This window comes from Lolium perenne, chromosome 7 (genome assembly GCF_019359855.2).
Source record: "Lolium perenne isolate Kyuss_39 chromosome 7, Kyuss_2.0, whole genome shotgun sequence".
Classification (NCBI taxonomy): Eukaryota; Viridiplantae; Streptophyta; class Magnoliopsida; order Poales; family Poaceae; genus Lolium; species Lolium perenne.
Genome location: NC_067250.2, coordinates 8,719,794 through 8,740,030, shown reverse-complemented (window position 1 = coordinate 8,740,030; position 20,237 = coordinate 8,719,794). Strand labels below are relative to the sequence as shown.

The window sequence follows — 20,237 nt, the reverse complement described above, 5'->3', positions numbered from 1 at the left end:
TATTTGAGTGGGAGGACAATATAATTTGAAAAGTTTTATTAACATATGAATAATGATCAGAGTAGCGCAGCATCGGAATTGGTTTCTAAGCGGCCACGACGATCATGGCTCTCATGACTACAAAGTGTTTTAGCCATGGAGATCGAAGTACATATTGAACCTTGTAGGTATGGTTTACTTTGTGATCAAATAAATGATTTGTGGACAAAGGATTGATTTTGAACAATGATAAACCAACTACAAACAAAGAAGTTATGATGGGCCCTGACTTCGTTAAAATGGCTATACGCCATAAAATCCAAGATAGATGAATACTTTTTGAAAGTAAATGGATCTATGAAATTGATGGACTTGGATGAAATATCCTTGAAGAAGCTCAACTTATTGAAAAGTTGTTTACGACAAAGTTCAAAGAGTTGACTACGATAAGATTAGATCTTCCGTAGCAATGCTTATAGTCTATGTGGATTATTCTAGTAATCACTACATATTTCTTTTATGAGATATGTTAGTAGGATGGCAAAATACACTACTTAACAGAAGTGTATATTAAAGGTGTATACTAGATACAAACCAAGAGTTTTGCTGGTCCGTGAAATACTAGATAGGTATACGAACTTCAATTGGATGAAGTAAGTATCGCGGAGTTTGAATCTTCACTGGATGAAATAGTCAAAGAGTTTTTGATTTCATCAGAGACGATGAAGAGGCTTGCATTTGTAAGAAATTAAGTGGGAGCGCTGAGACATATTTATAATACTTATGTAGAAGACATATAGTTTGTTATAAATAATGTAATTACATACTTGATTAAAAGGTTTCATTGAAAATTAACTTCAATGAAAGGATATGGACTAAAACATATTTAGTGTCAAGATCTATGAAGATAGATTGAAACACATAATAAGTTTAAGTCAAAGTACATAGAATGGATATTGAAATAGTTCAATATAGAAATATCAAGAAAATGTTCTTGTCATGTGAAGGTTTAACAAGACTTGAGTGTATCTGACACTCGATGAGTAAAAATACATGAGTGATTTTAGATCACAAATAAAATGTACAAAATCAGATATCTTGTGCTCTAAAATGTTATGAGCATATACCGGAATGATTCATAAGATGATCATAGGACGACAGTAAGAATATCCTTGAGTACTTTAGAAGAACTAAGGATATACATATATATTTTTGTATGAAGAAATGACAAACAAATCGCTGTAAGGTGTTACACCGATATTTATTTTGTCACATATCAAAATAGAATTTCAATCTCAAATTAGACTAAGTGTTGTTTTAAAGGTAGCACAATGAACTAGAAGTTGTCTATGTTAGATTTAGAAGAGTTCTAAATATTGTGATGGATTCTACAAAACGAAGGCAGAGTATGTCATTTGTTTTGACAAATTACTGAGGATGTTGAGTCAAGAAGTTCTTTGAGAACTTGGTGTAGTTCCGATAGTGTCAGAACTTTGAAGCTATATTGTATGTGACAATATTAGTGACTTATTTCAGACCGCGGAATTAAGGTTCCACCATAAGATCAAACATATTTAATGCCAACTCATTTGGAAATGAGTGATGCGTTGAGACGCAAATGAATTACAAAATACATACGTTTCTGAGCGTGTCAGATCCGTTGACTAAAAACCTCTCCCGTGAGCAATACATGATAAAGCACCATAAGGCACATGATAAAGCACCATAAGGCCAAGGTGTTATATCTTTACAAATGTAAACTAGATTATTGACTCTAGTGCAAGTGGGAGACTGAAGGAGATATGCCCTAGAGGCAATAATAAAGTGATTATTATTTATATCTTTATGTTTATGATAAATGTTTATATATCATGCTATAATTGTATTAACCGAAACATTAGTACATGTGTGATATGTAGACAACAAAGAAGTCCCTAGTATGCCTCTTAACTAGCTTGTTGATTAATAGATGATTAGTTTCATAATCATGAACATTGGATGTTATTAATAACAAGGTTATATCATTATATGAATGATGTAATGGACACACCCAATTAAGCGTAGCATAAAGATCTCGTCATTAAGTTATTTGCTATAAGCTTTCGATACATAGTTACCTAGTCCTTATGACCATGAGATCATGTAAATCACTTATACCGGAAAGGTACTTTGATTACACCAAACGCCACTGCGTAAATGGGTGGTTATAAAGGTGGGATTAAGTATCCGGAAAGTATGAGTTGAGGCATATGGATCAACAGTGGGATTTGTCCATCCCAATGACGGATAGATATACTCTGGGCCCTCTCGGTGGAATGTCGTCTAATGTCTTGCAAGCATATGAATAAGTTCATAAGAGACCACATACCACGGTACGAGTAAAGAGTACTTGTCAGGAGACGAGGTTGAACAAGGTATAGAGTGATACCGAAGATCAAACCTCGGACAAGTAAAATATCGCGTGACAAAGGGAATTGGTATCGTATGTGAATGGTTCATTCGATCACTAAAGTCATCGTTGAATATGTGGGAGCCATTATGGATTTCCAGATCCCGCTATTGGTTATTGGTCGGAGTGAGTACTCAACCATGTCCGCATAGTTCACGAACCGTAGGGTGACACACTTAAAGTTGGATGTTGAAATGGTAGAACTTGAATATGGAATGGAGTTCGAATATTTGTTCGGAGTCCGGATGAGATCCCGGACATCACGAGGAGTTGGAATGGTCGGAGAATAAGATTCATATATAGGAAGTCATATTCCAAGTTTGGAAATGATCCGGTGCATTTATGGCAGGTTCTAGAAGGTTCTAGAAAAGTCCGGAAAAATGGCACTATGGAAGGTGGAGTCCCGGAGGGACTCCACTAGCATGGCCGGCCAAACCCTAAAGGGGAGGAGTCCAAGGTGGACTCCACCTTGGTGGCCGGCCAGCCCCACCTCAAGGAAAGGTGGGAGTCCCACCTTGAGTAGGACTCCCCCCTTGAGTAGGTTTCCCACTTTTGGGAGGTTTTAGTGTTGGGGTCTTATTCGAAGACTTGGACTAGAACTCTTGGGGCTTCCACCTATATAATGAGGGGCATAGAGAGGGGGCTGACCACTTCAAGCCTCAGCCTTGGCCGCACCCCTTAGAGGGCCGGCGCCCAACCCCCCTCTCTCCCCAAACCCTAGCGGTCTCTCTCCTCCACCACATCCCGCACGCTTAAGCGAAGCTCCGCCGGATTTCTCCACCACCACCGACACCACGCCGTCGTGCTGTCGGATTCAAGAGGAGCTACTACTTCCGCTGCCCGCTGGAACGGGGAGGTGGACATCGTCTTCATCAACAACCGAACGTGTGACCGAGTACGGAGGTGCTGCCCGTTCGTGGCGCCGGAAGCGATCGTGATCAAGATCTTCTACGCGCTTTTGCAAGCGGCAAGTGATCGTCTACCGCAGCAATAAGAGCCTACTCTTATAGGCTTTGGAATCTCTTCAAGGGTTAGTCTTGATCATCCCCTCGTTGCTACCGTCTTCTAGATTGCATCTTGGCTTGGATTTCGTGTTCGCGGTAGGAAATTTTTTGTTTTCTATGCTACGTTATCCTACAGTTCCGGCCTCTGGCGGCGTTTTGGGCGTGCTGCCCCGTAGTCGAGGTGGAGCTCTGGATCCCGGTCGCCGGATCCATGGCGCTTCTAGGGTTGCTTCGGATCGTGCTGGTGCTTCTCTGGTTGAAGCTAGGTGTGGGAAGCGGCTACACTGTCTCCAAGAAGAAAAAGGTGACCTCAAGATCTTCTCTCCTCGAAATCTGCTGCAAGATGGATGAGCCCTCGTCCGGCCGTGGAGGCATGGGAGAGCCAAATCCTTCTTCAGCAAGGCTCCTTGCTTCTTCTCCCCTGGCCGGCCGTGGTGGTGAGGAGGTGTTGAGGAAGGATGTGCCGTTTTTGGATCCAGAAGGGAGAACTTGCCTCTCCTTCTGTTGCTGCGCCTGCTTGAGTACCTGCCCGATGCGATCTTTCCTGTCCTGCCATGGTGGCGAGGAGGGATCAGACAATCTCGTGGTTGCTCCTGAGGTTCTGCCTCGCATCTGCCTGCTGGGTGCCACGGATCAATTTTGATCCTTTGTGCGGAATACATGGCGTCCATGGTTGACGTTGTGATCTTTGTCTGAAATGGTGGCCCGAGCTCAACCTCCATGGTGGAGGCCTCCCTCTCTTCTACTGCGGAAGCTCGATGACGCCAAGTCTTGTCCCCGGTGGCTTGACGACGGCCGTTGCCAGAAGATCTATGCCGGAAGAGAGCCCACGAGCTGCTTGCTATTGTTTCTCGGCGGCGACGCCTGGAGGACGCCGACGAACGGTGGCAGAGACACCCTGGTCCTTGATTGTGTTTCTGAAGATCTTTGTAGGGTGTTCTTTTTGTAAAGTGCAAGCTCCTTTCTTCAAATAATAGGTTTTTAGTGTGAGTGTTGTATAAGGGGCTTTCTATAAAACCATGTACGTGCCACTTTAATGGATGAATCTTTGGGGTCTTCTAGACCCCTCCCTGTGTTCAAAAAAAAAAGATAAGTAAAAATATTAAGGAAGCTGATGCATATATAGGACACACATTCGCCTATAGCAAGCGAGACAGAGCTGATGTAGCTGGTCTCCAGCTCTGCAACCTGTCACTTCCTTGCGTCATTAGCCTCCTCGTCGGAAGAGAGGATGATGATTGTTTCCCTCTTTAGCACTGGTAGGCCACATTGTTGTTCCTTGTCCGTGTAGAGGACAGTGCGAAGAAGTCAGCCATTGGAGCAAGGTGTGCAGAGTTGTCAGAGGGGATCTTCGCCTCCAACTCGTGCAAGAAGTTGTTCTATGTTGCTGGGGAGGGTGACACAGGGAAGCCGGAATTCAAAAGGACCTCCGAAGGCTCGTCGATAGATGATAAATTCAGTAGCAAACACTATTTAAGCTCAAGCTGGAATACTGAATTTCAAACAACTTATCTGCATTTATAAACGCAGATTGCGTAGTTACAAAATAGTTCAATGAAAAGCTAGGGTAGTGCTTGCACTCCAGAACCAGCTCCAGAAACTTAACATATAGCAGCTGCGTGCAGTAGTAGAATAGGTAAAATCTTCGTTGTCTTGCGTATCAAACTGATTCTGAGGATTGATCCTAGAAACCAGAGAAACAAAAGGCCATATATTAATTAACAGGTATGCAGAGTACGTACATAGAATATGCAGGAGAAAAAAAAAGCAAACATACGAACTAACATGCCTGCGCATGACCAAGCACTGAGCAAACATCATACTCCGAAAAATTAAGCGATGAAAGGCACCGTGCAAACAAAACAAATTATAAGAGAGCTCATATGGATGACCGGCAGTGTATGCACTTCGGTATCAGATATTGTAACCTTTCCATCTTTGACTGGCAATAGCAATCTGCAGATAATGATTGAACACTCGAGTTAGAATTTTTATACAGAGTAAACTGGAAATACTTGCCAAAACATAAGTATGCTTGTCAGTTCATCATTTCACATGTATGCCCATAGACAACAGGTCGATGTGTATTTACTTCAACCTCACAAGTCCTGAAGTGTCGATGTTTACCACATCTGTAGAACGGAAGCATGAATCAAACATATTTATGAGTTTTCATTATCAGCTAGCAACCATGAACTTCTTTGCAGAAACTTACTTGACATGTCAAGGATAACTGACTGCACCCTTTCCCTCGCTTTTTCATTAGATGTCTCGTTCTATGATCCTGGATGAATAACATCTATCTAAGAATTTACACTGATTTTAAAATAAAGTGAGGTTTTCTTACTGTGATCATTAGTAAATTTATTTGATAAAAGTTGCATTGATGAAGCATACGAAAGATGTATCGATGCGTATGACTTATACAGTTAGTGTTTGACATGCCACAGGGTACTGCCTGACGCTGCAAAACATGTTTGTGCCTTGGACCCTGCCTAGAACCACTGCCTTGACTGACCTATGGCCCTATGGGCTATGAAATAATAAAAGATAAGCAAATTATCTGAATATGAATTGATCATATTACTGTACATGAGTATGCAGAAATATTCATTGGGAGCTACAGGTGAATGAGCATATATCATTTCTGATGTGTTGTGGATGAATATATAAAAATTGAACCCCGCATATCACAATCCACGAAGTGACAGCTATAAAGAGATGCAGGCCAGGAACCAAAAAATGAATATGGCGATTCTTCTAATTAAGTTCACATCCAAGATACAGAAAAGGGAAAAACATCGCAATCCAAACGAAATCCAAGAGGTTTCAAGGCACTATACCTGCTCAATTTATCAGCAAGTGGTCTCAATCTCCGATGTGCATTCTGGTACCAAACAGTATCTCTCAGTCATGCTCTTTCAGATATAATTCAGGACACGGTAAAATAAGCTTAACGGACATAAGCGTGTGTTCAACAGGTTAATGCTAATCAGTATGCAATGTTTTTTTGCTGCTAGTTATCACAATAGATTTGTTGCACACAATGTTCGAAGTTTTTACTGTATAGATAAGATTTTAGCATGTTTCATGTGAAGAACAGAAGACCAAGTTTCAGTTGCCAAAACATTAAATCAGTGATAAAATACGGTCTTAATCAGTTTGTGGACAATAGGTAAAGAGCAGTTAATTAATGTGAGAGGCAAATGAAGAGGTTGTTTACTGATCACAAAAATTGTGATGAAAAAGGAAGGGTTCAGCGATGGGCGCACCTGGTGATGAGATCCTGGATGCAGGAAAAAGGTTGCCGGCCTTGCACGCGCCCTCGCACGCCAACTGCAGCAACCTCCATGCTGTCAGACCCGACGTTTTCCGTTGCCGCTGCTCCCTGTGCATGCATCAGTGCTGCTACTTCTTTATTTCCGATCTGCATTAAGAAAGGAAGGATACACGGGGAGAAGCATCTTACTGCATCGTTGCCGTCAAGTGAACATTTGTGACGACAAAGCCGGAGTATCTCAGCGATGGCTGCAACGCCGGCGAATGAACCGACCCACTTCACGGTCGCCGCCCACAATGGAGGTCCCCTGCGCCACGAATCCAACCATCTCGGACCTCCTCTCCTTCGCTGCTGCACGCTGGCGGCACCGCGCCGGTGTCCTCGCTGATTCCCCTCTGAGGCGGTCGCCGTCATCACGACTCCGGCGAGCTCCGAATTCCTCCCGCGCATTTAGTCATCGGAAGATCACGACGCCGGTCTCGTCCGCCGATTCACCACCGCGACGACGCCGTTTTGCTTCTATGCATGACTGCCGGAGAAATCTAAGGTGCCCGTCATCCTCCGCATCCCTACTCCCCCATGTGGCTGGCCTCCTTGCGCAGCTCCTAGGCGTGGCGACAATGGGTGACGACCAGAGGTGAGCTGTTGAGACGCCAGGGGGAGGCCGGTGGAGATGGAGGTCAGGGAGGGAGGTGGGGAGGAAAGGATCTGGGGAAAAGTCAGGTCTAGTAACCGGTAGCCGGTAGCCTTCCAGCCTAGAAAAAAGGACAACAAATTTTAATTTATCATCCAATCGATCAAATACAAAGAAAGAACTCCACGCGTCACGGAATGAATTGATGAAGAAGAGATAAATAGCTTATCTACAGTGCATCAGTGAATGTGAGATGCGGTAGATTGATTGTCTTTTATATAGAGTATAATTGGCAAGACACATTGTTGCAACTAATTGTTGTGACAATTCAGACACTTTGCTAGCGACTAGCGTAGGAGCATTGTGGATGTGTGGTACAACTAGGCACACATGTTTGACAAGAATGGTACAATTTTAGAGTAAATAATGATACTTTAAAAGAATCCAACATAACAATTTGATGATATTTTAAAAAAGTCCAACATAATATGATAATACTACATACCAAACAAGGCGCCCGGATCATCTCACTCGCAACAATATCGTAGCAGCGAGTGGGACCGACTTGTTTGATAAGTCTTCACTCGATATTTGAGAGTAGATTTGGTGCATCCGAGCACCAGTGCTCCCAATTTTCATAATAATTTAAAATTATACTTTGGTATTTCAAAAACCATAAATTTTTATTTCATGAACACTTACATATGTTCTGAATACTCGTGCAAAAGTGTAGGTAGGAACTGCGTCGTATTTTGAGCTACGGAAAAATAATAAATCTGTGGCTGTGTGTAGGAACGGAAAATTTAGAATTTCGTCAGAAGTGTAGCTCAATATACAAGATATTTTCATTCGGAATTCACAGCGCACCTTTAGAATGTTTATTTATATGTATGTGGGTATTTAATTTTAGACTTTTTGGAATTATAAAATGTGTTTTTAAATACCGGGAACACTGGTGCTTATTTTTGCCAAAGACACTTTTGGCCGATATTTTCCTTTCCTACTATCCCATGTACTCCTAGGTTTTCCTGTTTCTTTTTGCAGTTTCTTTTTGGGTGAAATCGCCAAAGACTTGAACTGAAAGCTACCCAGTTCCACCAAACGGCGGACCCCTCCATCCACCAATCCCAACTCCCAGGCTGCCAGGCAGCTATCAAGGAGACAAAACCATGAGTTTTGCCACGACGACGAGCCTGAGGACAGCGAAACCGTCACAATTTTCAAACCCCAACCAAACAAAGGCAAGCCAAAACCACCCAACCCGAGCCGGCCGCCCTGCGCATGCCAGCCTAGTCCAGCCCAGCCACGCCGCCCACCTTCTTCTCCCTTTCCCTTTCCCCACTCCCCTCGGCCTCGGCGACGTCAACCCGCCCCCAAATCCCCGCCGCCGCCCCGCAGATCCCGTCCGCCGGTGGCCGCCGCCGCCGCACCCAGCACCCCCCCCCCCCGACCCAAACCCTAGCCGCCCCCAGCTCCCTCCTCCCCCTCCTCCACGCGCGCGCGCGGGCGGGCGGGCGGGGAGATCTGACCTGACCTGACCTGACCCCGTCAGGCGGGCGGGCCGCCGCGATGGGGGACTTCAACCTGGCGCTGGTGATCGTGGCCGTCGTCGTCAGCGTCCTCGTGCTGCTCGTCAGCGTCTACCTGCTCGTCAACTACCAGCACCCCGACGACGCCAACCAGGCCTACTTCCCCAAGCTCGTCGTCGTGCTCGGCATCACCGTCGCCGTCCTCTCCATCCTCATGCTCCCCGCCGACGTCGCCAACCGCCAGGCCTGCCGCAGGGCCGTCTACAACGGGGCCTGCTCCCTCACGCTCCCCATGAAGACGCTCTGGCTCCTCATCTACATCCTCGACGCCGTGCTCGTCTTCCTCGTCATCCCATTCGCCATGTTCTACTACGAGGGCGACCAGGACAAGTAATTCGTTCGACTCCACCTTCCCTTCCCTTGCTTGCTGCTTGCTCCGTAAATCCTTCCGATTCAACTGAAATGATTTGCTCCGCTGATTTGGATCCGTCCTCGTGCCTCCAGGTCCGTCGGGAAGAGGCTCAAGACCGCCCTCATCTGGGTCGTCGCCTCCGCTGTGGTATGCGGCCTCATCCTCGGCATCCTATACGGTGCGTGCGCGCGGATCGCCCGCCCTCGTCTTCTGCCTGCCTCTATTTTTCTCATGCTCATCCGCAATCAAACCGATTTGAGCTTCAAATGTGGCCCTGCTCACATGAATATTGAGGCAACTGCAAGTGTCGCTTTGCATTTTGGTCTAAATAAATTGGAGCCTCAAGCTTTTTCACGTTTACCCCCAGGAGCACTCAATGCTCTATTGCCAGATCTGAGACCGAGTTCATGTTGTTATTCATTTCCGGGTTCATACGTCCTGTGTGTATGTATCTAGTGTTGCCCGCTTAGACATCTGGATTGTCTGCGTCACCGTTTGTTTTCTATTGCTAGGTTGCAGCTTATACATTGGGACTGTCTTAACCTAGGAAACGTAGAAAACAACATTATAATTTTGTCCTTCTCATGTTTGCTATGCCATCTATGCTCAGTCCTCACATGTATCAAATACTGTGAAGTTTACTTTGGAGGCCTGCACATGATATATTTATAGGAAATTTCGTTTGCATGGCATATCCTTCATGTTTGTACCTGCACGGAATGAACTGTACCTCCACTGATTGTTCCTTGATGTCTACACTTCATCTGACTGCACTCTCAATTTGTTGCTTCAGCGGTTATTGGTAAGGTGGACTTCACTGTCAGGCATCTCTCTTCATCAGTTCAGGCATTTCCAAGCCAGTTCAGTGGATTCTCAAGTAACCAACCTTGCATCGCTCCGTTGACCCGTCAGGTTTACCCGCCGATGGAACTATGCTTTCCTGTGTTTCACTTCCTGCAGCTCATCATCATTTCTTAATTTTTATTTGGTGGCTAAGCTGCTTTATCGTTTGTTTCCATCAGTGTTCAGCTAACACTGCACCTGCCAACTCTCAAACGACTTGGACGATGCGTGCTACATTCCCTGAATATGTGGTGGCCCTTACAACCATTGTTGGATCTGTACTCTTCACTGTGAGTTTTACTACTTCAACCTTCGCAATTAGCTTTATCACTGTTCTTGTAGAACTAGCATGCCATAGGTAAATTTCGTTTATGTGCTGGACAAAGCTGTATGGGAGACAATTTTATGCATGTATTCCAATATCCAACTGCTACATCCAATCTTGCTGCTCTATTTCTGGCTTGGTGTCTGTTAATAACTCTATTTGTTTATTTGATAGATATTTGGTGGTGTCGGCATTGCTTGCCTCCCATTGAGCCTTATATTCTCGTTTGTCCGGCGTCCAAAAGCTGTCATTACACGCTCACAATATATAAAGGTGCGTATGTTCTTATATGCTTTATTTCAGTCATGAAGACTGTTTGCTCCTACTGTTTAGAGCCAAAGTTTATGTTGCATCTAGTTATTTTGTGATTTGGATATTGGTCTGACCTTGATGTTGAGTGTGTTTCCTTCAGGAAGCAACTGAATTGGGTAAGAAGGCTAAGGAATTGAAGAAAGCAGCTGAAGCCCTTCACCAAGAAGAGAGGAGTGGGAGCAAGGGCAGAAAATGGCGCAAAAATGTGAAGGCTGTCGAGAAGGTATGCCTGTCCTCCAAATGACATGATATTCCTTGGAAGCTTTAGCTTCGTTTATTCTGTGAACAAACTTATCTTAGAGGATTATGTGGAGTAGGACGACAATGCATTTTATAATGTTACGTGGATGAGATTTTACCATTGAACCGGTGCCCATATTTGCATGCTATGTACCATTTGTATAATATATGTATTTGCATGAAGCATTTCCTCTTCAATATGTTGTTTCATATTTGTGTGATGTTCTGTTCGGTTATTGTAATTAACATATTTGCTCTTTTAATCATCAGGAGTTATTACTTCTGGAAAATGACATGAATGCTCTAGAAGAGATGTACCCTCAAGGAGAAAAGGTAATTGCACGCGAGTTCCCATATTTGTTCTTTTTATTGTTGTCAGTTGCTCTGTCTGACATCCATTATGGTGCAGGCTGAAGCTACCTGGGCTTTTACAGTTCTTGCTTACCTCGGAAAACTCGTATTCGGCGTTATTGGGTAAGTGTAAATATATCTCTGAAATTTACTTCTGTTATTTAAACGTATTTGCAAGTGCAGTTGTCTGACAGTTTCTTATGCTCTTAGGTTAATTATATCTATTGCTTGGGTTGCACATATTGTCATATACTTGTTGATTGATCCTCCTCTATCTTCTTTCCTGAATGAGATTTTCATAAAGCTGGACGATGTTTGGGGTACATTTCTGATCCTTGACAATGTTTTAACTTATCCTCTTTATAAGAATAAACTGACATTCTAAAAAAAAGAATAAACTGACTTTTTTTTGTTCTCTGTACCAGGTCTGCTTGGGACTGCTGCCTTTGCATTCTTCTGCTTCTATCTTCTCATCGCAGTGATTGCTGGGGAAATGATGCTTGGCCTGAAATTAGTTTTCATCACCATTCACCCAATGAAGTAGTTGATTCATTCCATGCCACTCTTTTCTTCAGTCCATTTTTTTTTCTGGTATTCACTAACAGCCATTTAACTTATTTCAGATGGGGAGGAACGCTGATGAATTCGTTCCTGTTCAACGTTGGACTGATCCTACTTTGTTCCATCAGGTATGGTACCCATGTCTTCTTTTAGAAGTGCGTTGACGCGTTGTATTGTAATCAGAGGAAATGTGTCGCTATATGCCTATATGTCAGGACTGTAGTTTCTGTTATTTGTTGGTGATAATGCAAACTCGGAATGCACATCCTAGCAACCATGTAGTACTGACATAGCTTTTGGGCCTATGTTCTGTTATATTAGATGAATAATGACCTCTGCATGAACCTGAGTTTTGTTGGTTTCATCAAGTATGTTTTCCACCTTTTATTGTTCTTTAGAAGTCCTCTCAATAGAATTTCCATTATTGTCTTTATGCAGTGTGATTCAGTTCTGCGCAACAGCTTTTGCGTACTACGCACAAGCAACTGCTGCTCAGGAGATCTTTGGCCACACACTGCAGTCTCTGCGTGGAATTAAGTATCTCTACAAGTAAGTCTAACTAGCATGAAGTCAGTAGAATTATCAGCCTGCATTTCTTGCTTGAATTGAATCTATGTCTTTGTAGATACCAGAGTCTCTTTGAATACATACTTTATTTTGAACATTCGAATATGCAGGTACAATGTCTTCCAGTATGGCTTTGTTGCTCTTGCCATACTCACACTGTTCTACTATGCAATTTTTGTAAGTCTTTTCATTCGAAGTACTCAGCTAGATCGGAACAAATTCAGTCAAAGTTTAGCTTGCTTAATTTAACGAGTATCTTTCTCCAGGGATGGCGAAAGAGGAAACCGACAGGAAGGTTCCAGCTCTCAAATTAGTTTTGGTTTGCTCTGCGCAAAGCCTGACGGATTCATATTTGTTCCTGAGTGATAGTTTGGTTAGCGATGTATATGATCTTGCAAACCGCTTTCTTGAAAAGCTTGGGAGTTTCCATCGGTGTAAATTAGCGACCATCAAAATCTCTGGAGATGAAAGCGCCCACGGACACGGATGTTAAAGTAGAAGAACCCGGTTTCCTTTGTAATGTACACATTCCTCGCCTCGGTTCTGTTCTGTATTATTGTTTTGTAATCAATCGGCTGATGTTATTCTTGAGGTTGATGGTTCCTGTGACTGGAGATCTTCTGTGTGCCTCTTTGTTCGTTTGTTGGGTTCGTACTGATAGTTCAGTTCTTTTTGTTCGTATGTGCTGTACCACTGTGATTACCACACGCACTTGCAGATTGTATCAAGGATGTCTTCTCCTGATCATCTCTTGGCGTTTTTTTCCGTCTCGGATTTGCTTATCTGATTATTCACAATTTTGAAGTTTACAATGAAAAACTTCTTTTATGTTATGGGAAATGCTGATATGCCAGCACAAATTCGTGAAACGAAGAAGAAAAGAAATGACAAAAAGTAAGAGGAAAGTGCTGTAGGAGGAGCTGTTTGTTATTCGCCCTGCTGTTTGCTTGGTCGTTAATACAGTTCAAAAAGAAAATAATATAAGTATGGAGCATGTTTTTTTTTACAATCAATACCACATATATTCATAGCAACAAATAGTACATGGTAGAGATACATGAATTGACTCCAACAATTACAAAATAAAATCTAAAAGATAGTAACAAATCTTCGAGGTCTTCAATTTCTTTTTCTTCCAGAACACAATCTTATACTCTTTTGAAGGCAGCCAAAAATAGATAACGAACCATAGACCTGTATATACCGACGAAAGTTCTTCCATAATTTTTTGAGACGCAATGTCAAGGCTGCGTGCATGCACGTGTCAAGGCTGCGTGCATGCACGCAACCATTAAAACAGTCATACAAAATCGGTAAAAGTACCAACACCAGTATCTCAGGGAATAATAACCAACTAGCTTTGTCGTCGTCGATGGAGAGCCGAAAGTACAAATCACCATTGTCGAGGACGTAGCAGCCGGGACAAAAACTGCGAGGATAATCCTCCTCGCGGCAACAACGACAAAAGATCCAAAATCGATCTGGCGAAGCAAGATCCGAAGGCCCATACCTAAAAAATTGTGATTGTTCAACGAGCATGATTTCTTATTATTTGGTCAATGAAATATTCTCTAAAATATAAATATATATATGTACATCTAGTGAGTTTTTTCAGTTGATAAATTGTTACATGTTGGGATAAGTATCATAGAATGATCATGTGGGTGGCTCGCTCTATACACTTAAACACACACGGAGGACTTGCCAATGTGACACACTGATATCTAGTTATGTAATTTTTTGCAGACCAAAAAGTGTGATTTCCAAAATTTTAAGAAAATGGACTTCGTTCATGATGGTCAAATAAAACAAGCATGAGCTGTCATTCCAGTTGAGCAGCTGTGGAATTACTTTCTCTTTCCCTTTGCATCAGCTTCAACCTCATCGTAGTTATGCACGGTCAGAGCGATCCCAGTAATAAAATCCAGCATGTAGACTAGACCAATTGCCACTGGTGCTCAAGAACGCCGATGAGTTTTCGCCACTTTTGCCGCTATTCTTGCTGTCATTTTGATCTTGAGTATTGCTGATAGCTTCAGAAATAAGTTGTAACATGCTGCCATTTTAAATATCAATGGCCAGTATTTAATCTGAGATTGAAAATCAAGAGTGAAGTCATCTGAATCTGTTCAGTTGTCAACCAAAATGATGAATTTGTTCATTTTTATATGTCTGAATTCTGGATGAGTCCTGCACACAGACGCACACGAATTCGCTACAGCTACATGGAATGCACTAGGTGTTCAATACAGATATAATTCGTAACTAAACAAATTCAGAAAACGTGGAATGAAACGTCCCATCCAACTCACACATTTCAGCTGATACAAAGAACATGAAGGATGGATGAAATAGTCTTGTGATTCAATTTCATTTCTGACTCTGAACAAAGATTACAAGTTACATATAATGGCTGAAAAGAATGTAATGTAATATTATGCTGTGAAATGTCCCTGCTTCTTCTACATTGCAGCTGGTTCAAGCAGCCAAAAGAATAAAGAATTATTACATAACTAATAACAATTGAATATTTTTGCTCCTATCATGTAAAATAAAAGAGAAAAGCTACATTTTCTATGCTTCTTCTACTTGTTCCGATGATGAATGAATGTGTAAAAGAATGGTCAGTTTGTATTATGGACTAATTGAATGAATCATTAGCAGCAAAAGAACCACTGAAAAAGATCAGTTCTTTCTTCTTCTTCACTTCATGTTCAGCTCTGCAGAGACTGTGACGCCGTGGTGGACGCGGACACCGTCGTGCTACCTCCTGCGCCGTCGCCGGCCGGCGTCCATGCACTCACGGTGTAGAGCGGCTGGTCCAGCCACCGGAGCGTGAGCCCCTCTCCGTCGCCTTGTGGGTGCACGCCGTAATTGCCCGGCGCGAACATCCTCGCGATCATCCGCCCCTGCATCGCCTCACGGTCGCCGATACCGGCGTTCTGGAACCCGCCGTCCTCCATGCGCCGCCGCCACCCACCGAAGCTCTCGTGCCGCTCGGACCGGTCAGGGCCCTCGAACGCCACCGCGTTGCGGATCTCCCGCGCGAACATCTCCTCCGCCCTTGCCCGGGCGGCGCTGGCGGGCGGCAGGCCGGCCGCGCCCACCGCGTCGAACGCCGCGGCGTAGTGCCGCAGCGCGCGCGCGAACCGCGCCTCCCACCGCCCGGCATTGAGCCCGGCCGCCTCGTGCTCGCCGAGGAGGAGGACGGCGGCGCCAGTGCTGCGCACGAGCCCGAAGAAGTCGGACATGGCGCCGCCGGTCTCGTCGCGGAGCAGGCGGTGCGCGGCGAGGATGCAGTTAACGGCCACGCGCTCCCCGCGCTTGACGTGGAGCATCCACAGGCGCACGTCCTCGAGCCGGTCGACCACGGCGTGGAACTCGAAGGCGAGCCCCAGCGCGGCGGCCACGCACGCGAGCCGCGCGCCGGTGTCCTGCAGCTCCTGCCTCGACGCGCCGACGCCGGTGATCCGCACGTGCGACGGCGGCTCCGGACGCCGCGCCGCGAGGCTCTGCAGCAGGCTCGGCCACTGGAGCCCCTGCTTGATGTCGAAGTCGATGACGTGGACGCGGTCGTGGCCGTCGAAGGCGCGGAGGAGGCGCTCGTTGAGCGTGAAGTGGAGGAACCTCGGGATCGGGGTGACGCTGTTGAGCACCCGGAGCGCCATGGCGTCGTCGTCGTCGTGGAAGGCGCCGTCGGTGAGCTCGCGCGGCGGGGTGACGTCGAACACGTGCGGCCACATGTGCGCCGCGCGGAGCGCGAGCGCCTCGGCGAAGTAGGCGGCCACGCGGTGCAGCGGCGTGGGCCCCGCCGGCGAGGCCGTCTCGCCGAGCCGCGCCAGGTAGTAGTTCGCGGCGTCGTAGTTGCAGACGGCCAGGGATTCAGCGCACGACGTGAGCGCGCCCACTAGCTCCAGCGCTTGGCTCTCCGCCTCCGGCACGACGCTCCTCGTGATGGCGGGCTCAAGAACCGGCGGCATTGCCGAGGAGCCACCGTCCGTGCCGCCCGACGAAGACGACGAATGGGACGACGGCGACTTGCTGTACTCCTCCTGCTTGGCCGGGGCCAGCGACGACGTCCCCGCGACCGCCATGCCGTGGGGGAACGCCGCGGCGCTGGGCACAAGAAAGACCTTCTGCTCCTCCGCCTCCTCTCCTCCTTCTCCGGCGGCCGCTTGCATCATGGCGTCCCCTGCAGTGGATTGATGGAACCATACCTCGTCGCCGTCGCCACCCATCACCCTCGTCCGCTTGGCGCGAACGACGGGGCCATACTCCTCCTCCTCCTCCTCCTCGTGCTGGCGCTTAACGGCTCTGCTACTCCTCATGTCCCAGCCGCCGTCGGCGACGCCGGGCTCCGGCTTGGCGCCCCAGGACACCGCCTGGGAGACCGGCGGCGCCGGGTGAGGCCGGAAGGAGCAGGTGCCGTTGCCTCCCCTGCCTTCGCCGCGCGGGGCGGCGCCGGTGCCGGTGTCGCCGCGGCCGCCTCGCTTGGAGAATCCGCATGGCAGGCGCTGCGCTGTGCTCATCTGATGCCTGGACGAGAACGAGCAGCCTGCCAACATCCCTGAGACAAGCGTCACCAGCGGTGTAGTCTCTTCTTCTTCCTCCTCTGCTGATCACACTCTGCTCTCTCACTCTCTAGTGTGTGTTTCTCTCTCTCTCTCTCTGGTATGTGGTCAGTGAGGTGGAGTGTACGAATGGATCGATGAAGAAAACCAAATGGAGTCGCTAAAAACAGAGGAATGTTGGTTCTTGGAAGGAATTTGTCAGTTCCCTTTGGGCCAGTAACGAAAACGAGAGAAGAAAAGGAACCGAAAAAAAGAATGTAATGTTTGTGTATGCTGCTGTATATGCAGGAAAGAATTTTAGTGGTGGTGGTTTTGGACTCTGCAGAATGCCTGCTTAGTACAAAAGAATCAACGAATCGTTAGGGAGGAACAAAGAATGGCCTAACAGAACATCTACAAAGAGGAAGAAGAAGATCAGATGCTGCCGGGGATGCTCACTCTCTGCAGAGCTCGCACCGCCCCCAACACCTCCATTGTTTTCTTTGTCAAGAAGAGATCAGCAGCAAACCAAAGAACCAAAGAAGAAGAAGAAGAAGAAATCCTATCCTAAGATGCGATGCAGATGGGGGAATGGGTGTTGGATGGGTGTTCTTGCTCTTCTCCCTCACTATCCTATCACTGTTCTTACCTCACCATCGACGATCCTCTCGCTCTCTCTACCCTATCTCTCTCCCTCACGGTGGGTGGTGGTGGTGGCTCTGTTCTGACTGACGATCTCACCTCCCTCTCTACTACCTATGGAGGAAGAAGAAGAAGCCCGGGCAAAAAGAAACGGTCTCGGCAGTCGGCGGGAACCCCGAGGCGCCGCGCTGGGCCGTCGGATGGGGAACGGACGGTGCAGACGATGTGACCGTTGCCTCGCTTTGGGGTCAATGTGACCGTTGAGTCGCTGCCAGCGTGGGGCCGCGGCGTCAGGCGGCCCGTCAGGTGCGCCTCACGTGACCCGTTTCCTACCGTTGGGCTCCCACCGCGTGGGGCCCGCGTCCCACGGACGGACGGGATCGCGTGGGTCGTACGCCACGGACGGACGCGGTCGCCGAACTGTGGCGCCACGTAGGACGCGCACGCGTGCCGTGTGTGTTCCATTCAATGCCGTGGCACACGCTGACAAGATGTGTGTCTGGCTAAGGTACAGTACGGGAAGCAAGTGCTGGCACTTTGGCTCTCTCTACGGCCGTAATACGTGTCCACGCTGGACACTGCAATGTAGCGATTTTTTATTTTGGAATGTAGTCCAAAAACCAAAATTAACCCTAGTTAACCCTTGCTTGGTACTAGAGTTTTTCGTAAGACGATCCTGAACCTCGCTCTACCTTCACCAGACCCCCTCAAATCTCTATAAAACCCTAATACTCAATCCACTAGATGAAGGTAGCGTAGAAGATTGAGAAAAATACACTAAAAAGGTGGATATAAGTAGAGAAAATTGGGATTAAACCAACCAATACACTATAATCAAACACACCTGTACTGGTAAGCGGTGACATAGGATTTGGTGGGATAATCCCCACAACAATTCTACTACTTCCTTCGTTCCCTTCTAATTAACTATGATTTAATATAAGTTATATTAAATTAGAGTTAATTAAAAAAAATGGAGGAAGTAACAAACAAATACCTTAGAGGTACTGCTCATGCGTTGTAAAACTCGCTGTCATACTGGCCGCATGCTTACCTATCCTTGCTAAATTTCTCGTGTTGGGCTCAATATATATAGTGTGATATATCATCCTTGATGTCTGCACTAATCAGTGTGTTCCTCTGCCTATGGTATGGAATCCTGCCCACCCCAAACATGCCTTTAGCTAAGCATTAAACTAAACAAAGAGAGTAAAGGTGCTACTTGAGATTTTAGAGGAAACTGATCAGCTCATGTAATTTTCTCGGGGTTTGAGATGCCCATCTTTGAAGGGCTTTCAAGAATTTCAAGACGATGACCGAGTTCTTGTTTTTTATTAACTTCCGTGTGACACGTCTCTGGAGAACTAAAGCCAAACAAACAACTCACTTACTTTTTCCTAAGTATATAGATTTTACGTATACAGATTATACATGTAGATTAGAGGTTGAGCCTTACGTGGTCCAGAAAAGATAAATACTGCCAGAAGGAACTAACTTTTTTTTGACAAAGGGGATATATCAATATTAAGAAGCCATTATGTATATATAATCTCTGTTTAAGTGGTTGGCACCCATTCTAGTGTTGTACTAAAGAACAAGAAAATGTGCAAAAGATATCCCTAAACATTGCAAACTCATGTGTAACGTTATTTCGATCCTAACTATGCATAATATTATTCCGACCATGCTGAATTGCTTGATGTTATTTCCCCTCTCACAACATAGGGTTAACTTTACTTCACAGGCCTACATACGTCACTGGTAGAAAACGAGTCAACGTGCATATCACATCTAGTCACGGTAGGTCCCGGTTGGTGACATAAATTGGGACTAAAGGTTCTGCGTTGGGTGCGGTAAGCCGTGAGCACCTTTAGCCCCAGTTGCTATCCTCAACTAGGACTAAAGATCTTTTATTTGCGTCAAAACTAACTTGTTTTTTGATATCTTTAATAATTTTGAATATTTGATAAGTGTTTGAATATGAATTTGAATTTGAATAACTATTGCATACTTTCGAATGTGAACAAACTTTGAACATAAAAAGTATTTGAATTTGGAGAAGCAATCCAAAACCATTTTCTGTTTTGTAAAATAAGTAATCTAACTATTCAAACCATTAACCAAGCCCACGCTCCGGTTTATAGTTGATGACTTGACTAACATGGCAACACCTCTAGTGTGATGTCACTGTCCATTAATTTCTATATGAACTGGGAGGAACTGAGAAGGTGCTCCTCTCACTCTAGCTATCTCCCTTCTTGGTTACCTTGTTTTTGCTAGTTAAATAGAGGTTGCATGAGAGGGAAGAGGTTGTTGATAGGAATAGACCAATAATGGAGATGGAGGTGTTCACGGGCTTGTGGGGAAATTTTCCGAGGGCGAGCTCCTCGAAGATGTCGTATAGCATGCGCACCAACGATATCTTCGAGAAGCTCCTGCACGGGAGATTTTCCAACCCTTTCCCCCGGCCATGGGACGAAGCTCCCTACCTTCTTGGTTGGCTTATTTTTGCTAGTTAAATAGAGGTTGCAGGACGGGGAAGAGGCTGTTGATAGGAAT

The 20,237-nt window shown here is 45.6% G+C and overlaps 2 protein-coding genes and 1 long non-coding RNA gene across 3 annotated transcripts; 1 reads left to right on the top strand and 2 right to left on the bottom strand.

Annotated features, from left to right (window-relative positions):
• Nucleotides 1-4,848: 4,848 nt before the first annotated feature.
• LOC127311513 (uncharacterized) lies at nt 4,849-5,936 on the bottom strand. The gene is made up of 2 exons (XR_007857728.2): nt 5,648-5,936; nt 4,849-5,564 (listed from the first exon to the last, which is right to left on the bottom strand). It is a non-coding gene; the product is annotated as an uncharacterized lncRNA (long non-coding RNA).
• A 2,916-nt stretch (nt 5,937-8,852) lies between these two features.
• LOC127311514 (LIMR family protein Os06g0128200) lies at nt 8,853-13,077 on the top strand. Its single transcript, XM_051341945.2, has 14 exons — nt 8,853-9,265; nt 9,380-9,465; nt 10,081-10,199; nt 10,310-10,420; nt 10,630-10,728; nt 10,868-10,990; nt 11,278-11,340; nt 11,417-11,481; nt 11,569-11,678; nt 11,784-11,898; nt 11,982-12,047; nt 12,358-12,468; nt 12,597-12,663; nt 12,753-13,077. Exons 1-14 carry the CDS (start codon nt 8,916-8,918, stop codon nt 12,798-12,800), a joined length of 1,533 nt encoding a protein of 510 aa, XP_051197905.1. The 5' UTR covers nt 8,853-8,915; the 3' UTR covers nt 12,801-13,077.
• Nucleotides 13,078-14,829: 1,752 nt separating this feature from the next.
• Nucleotides 14,830-17,799, bottom strand: LOC127311515 (protein DWARF AND LOW-TILLERING). Its single transcript, XM_051341948.2, has one exon. The coding sequence runs from the start codon at nt 17,049-17,051 to the stop codon at nt 15,201-15,203; it is 1,851 nt and encodes a 616-aa protein (XP_051197908.1). The 5' UTR covers nt 17,052-17,799; the 3' UTR covers nt 14,830-15,200.
• Between the last annotated feature and the right edge of the window lie 2,438 nt (nt 17,800-20,237).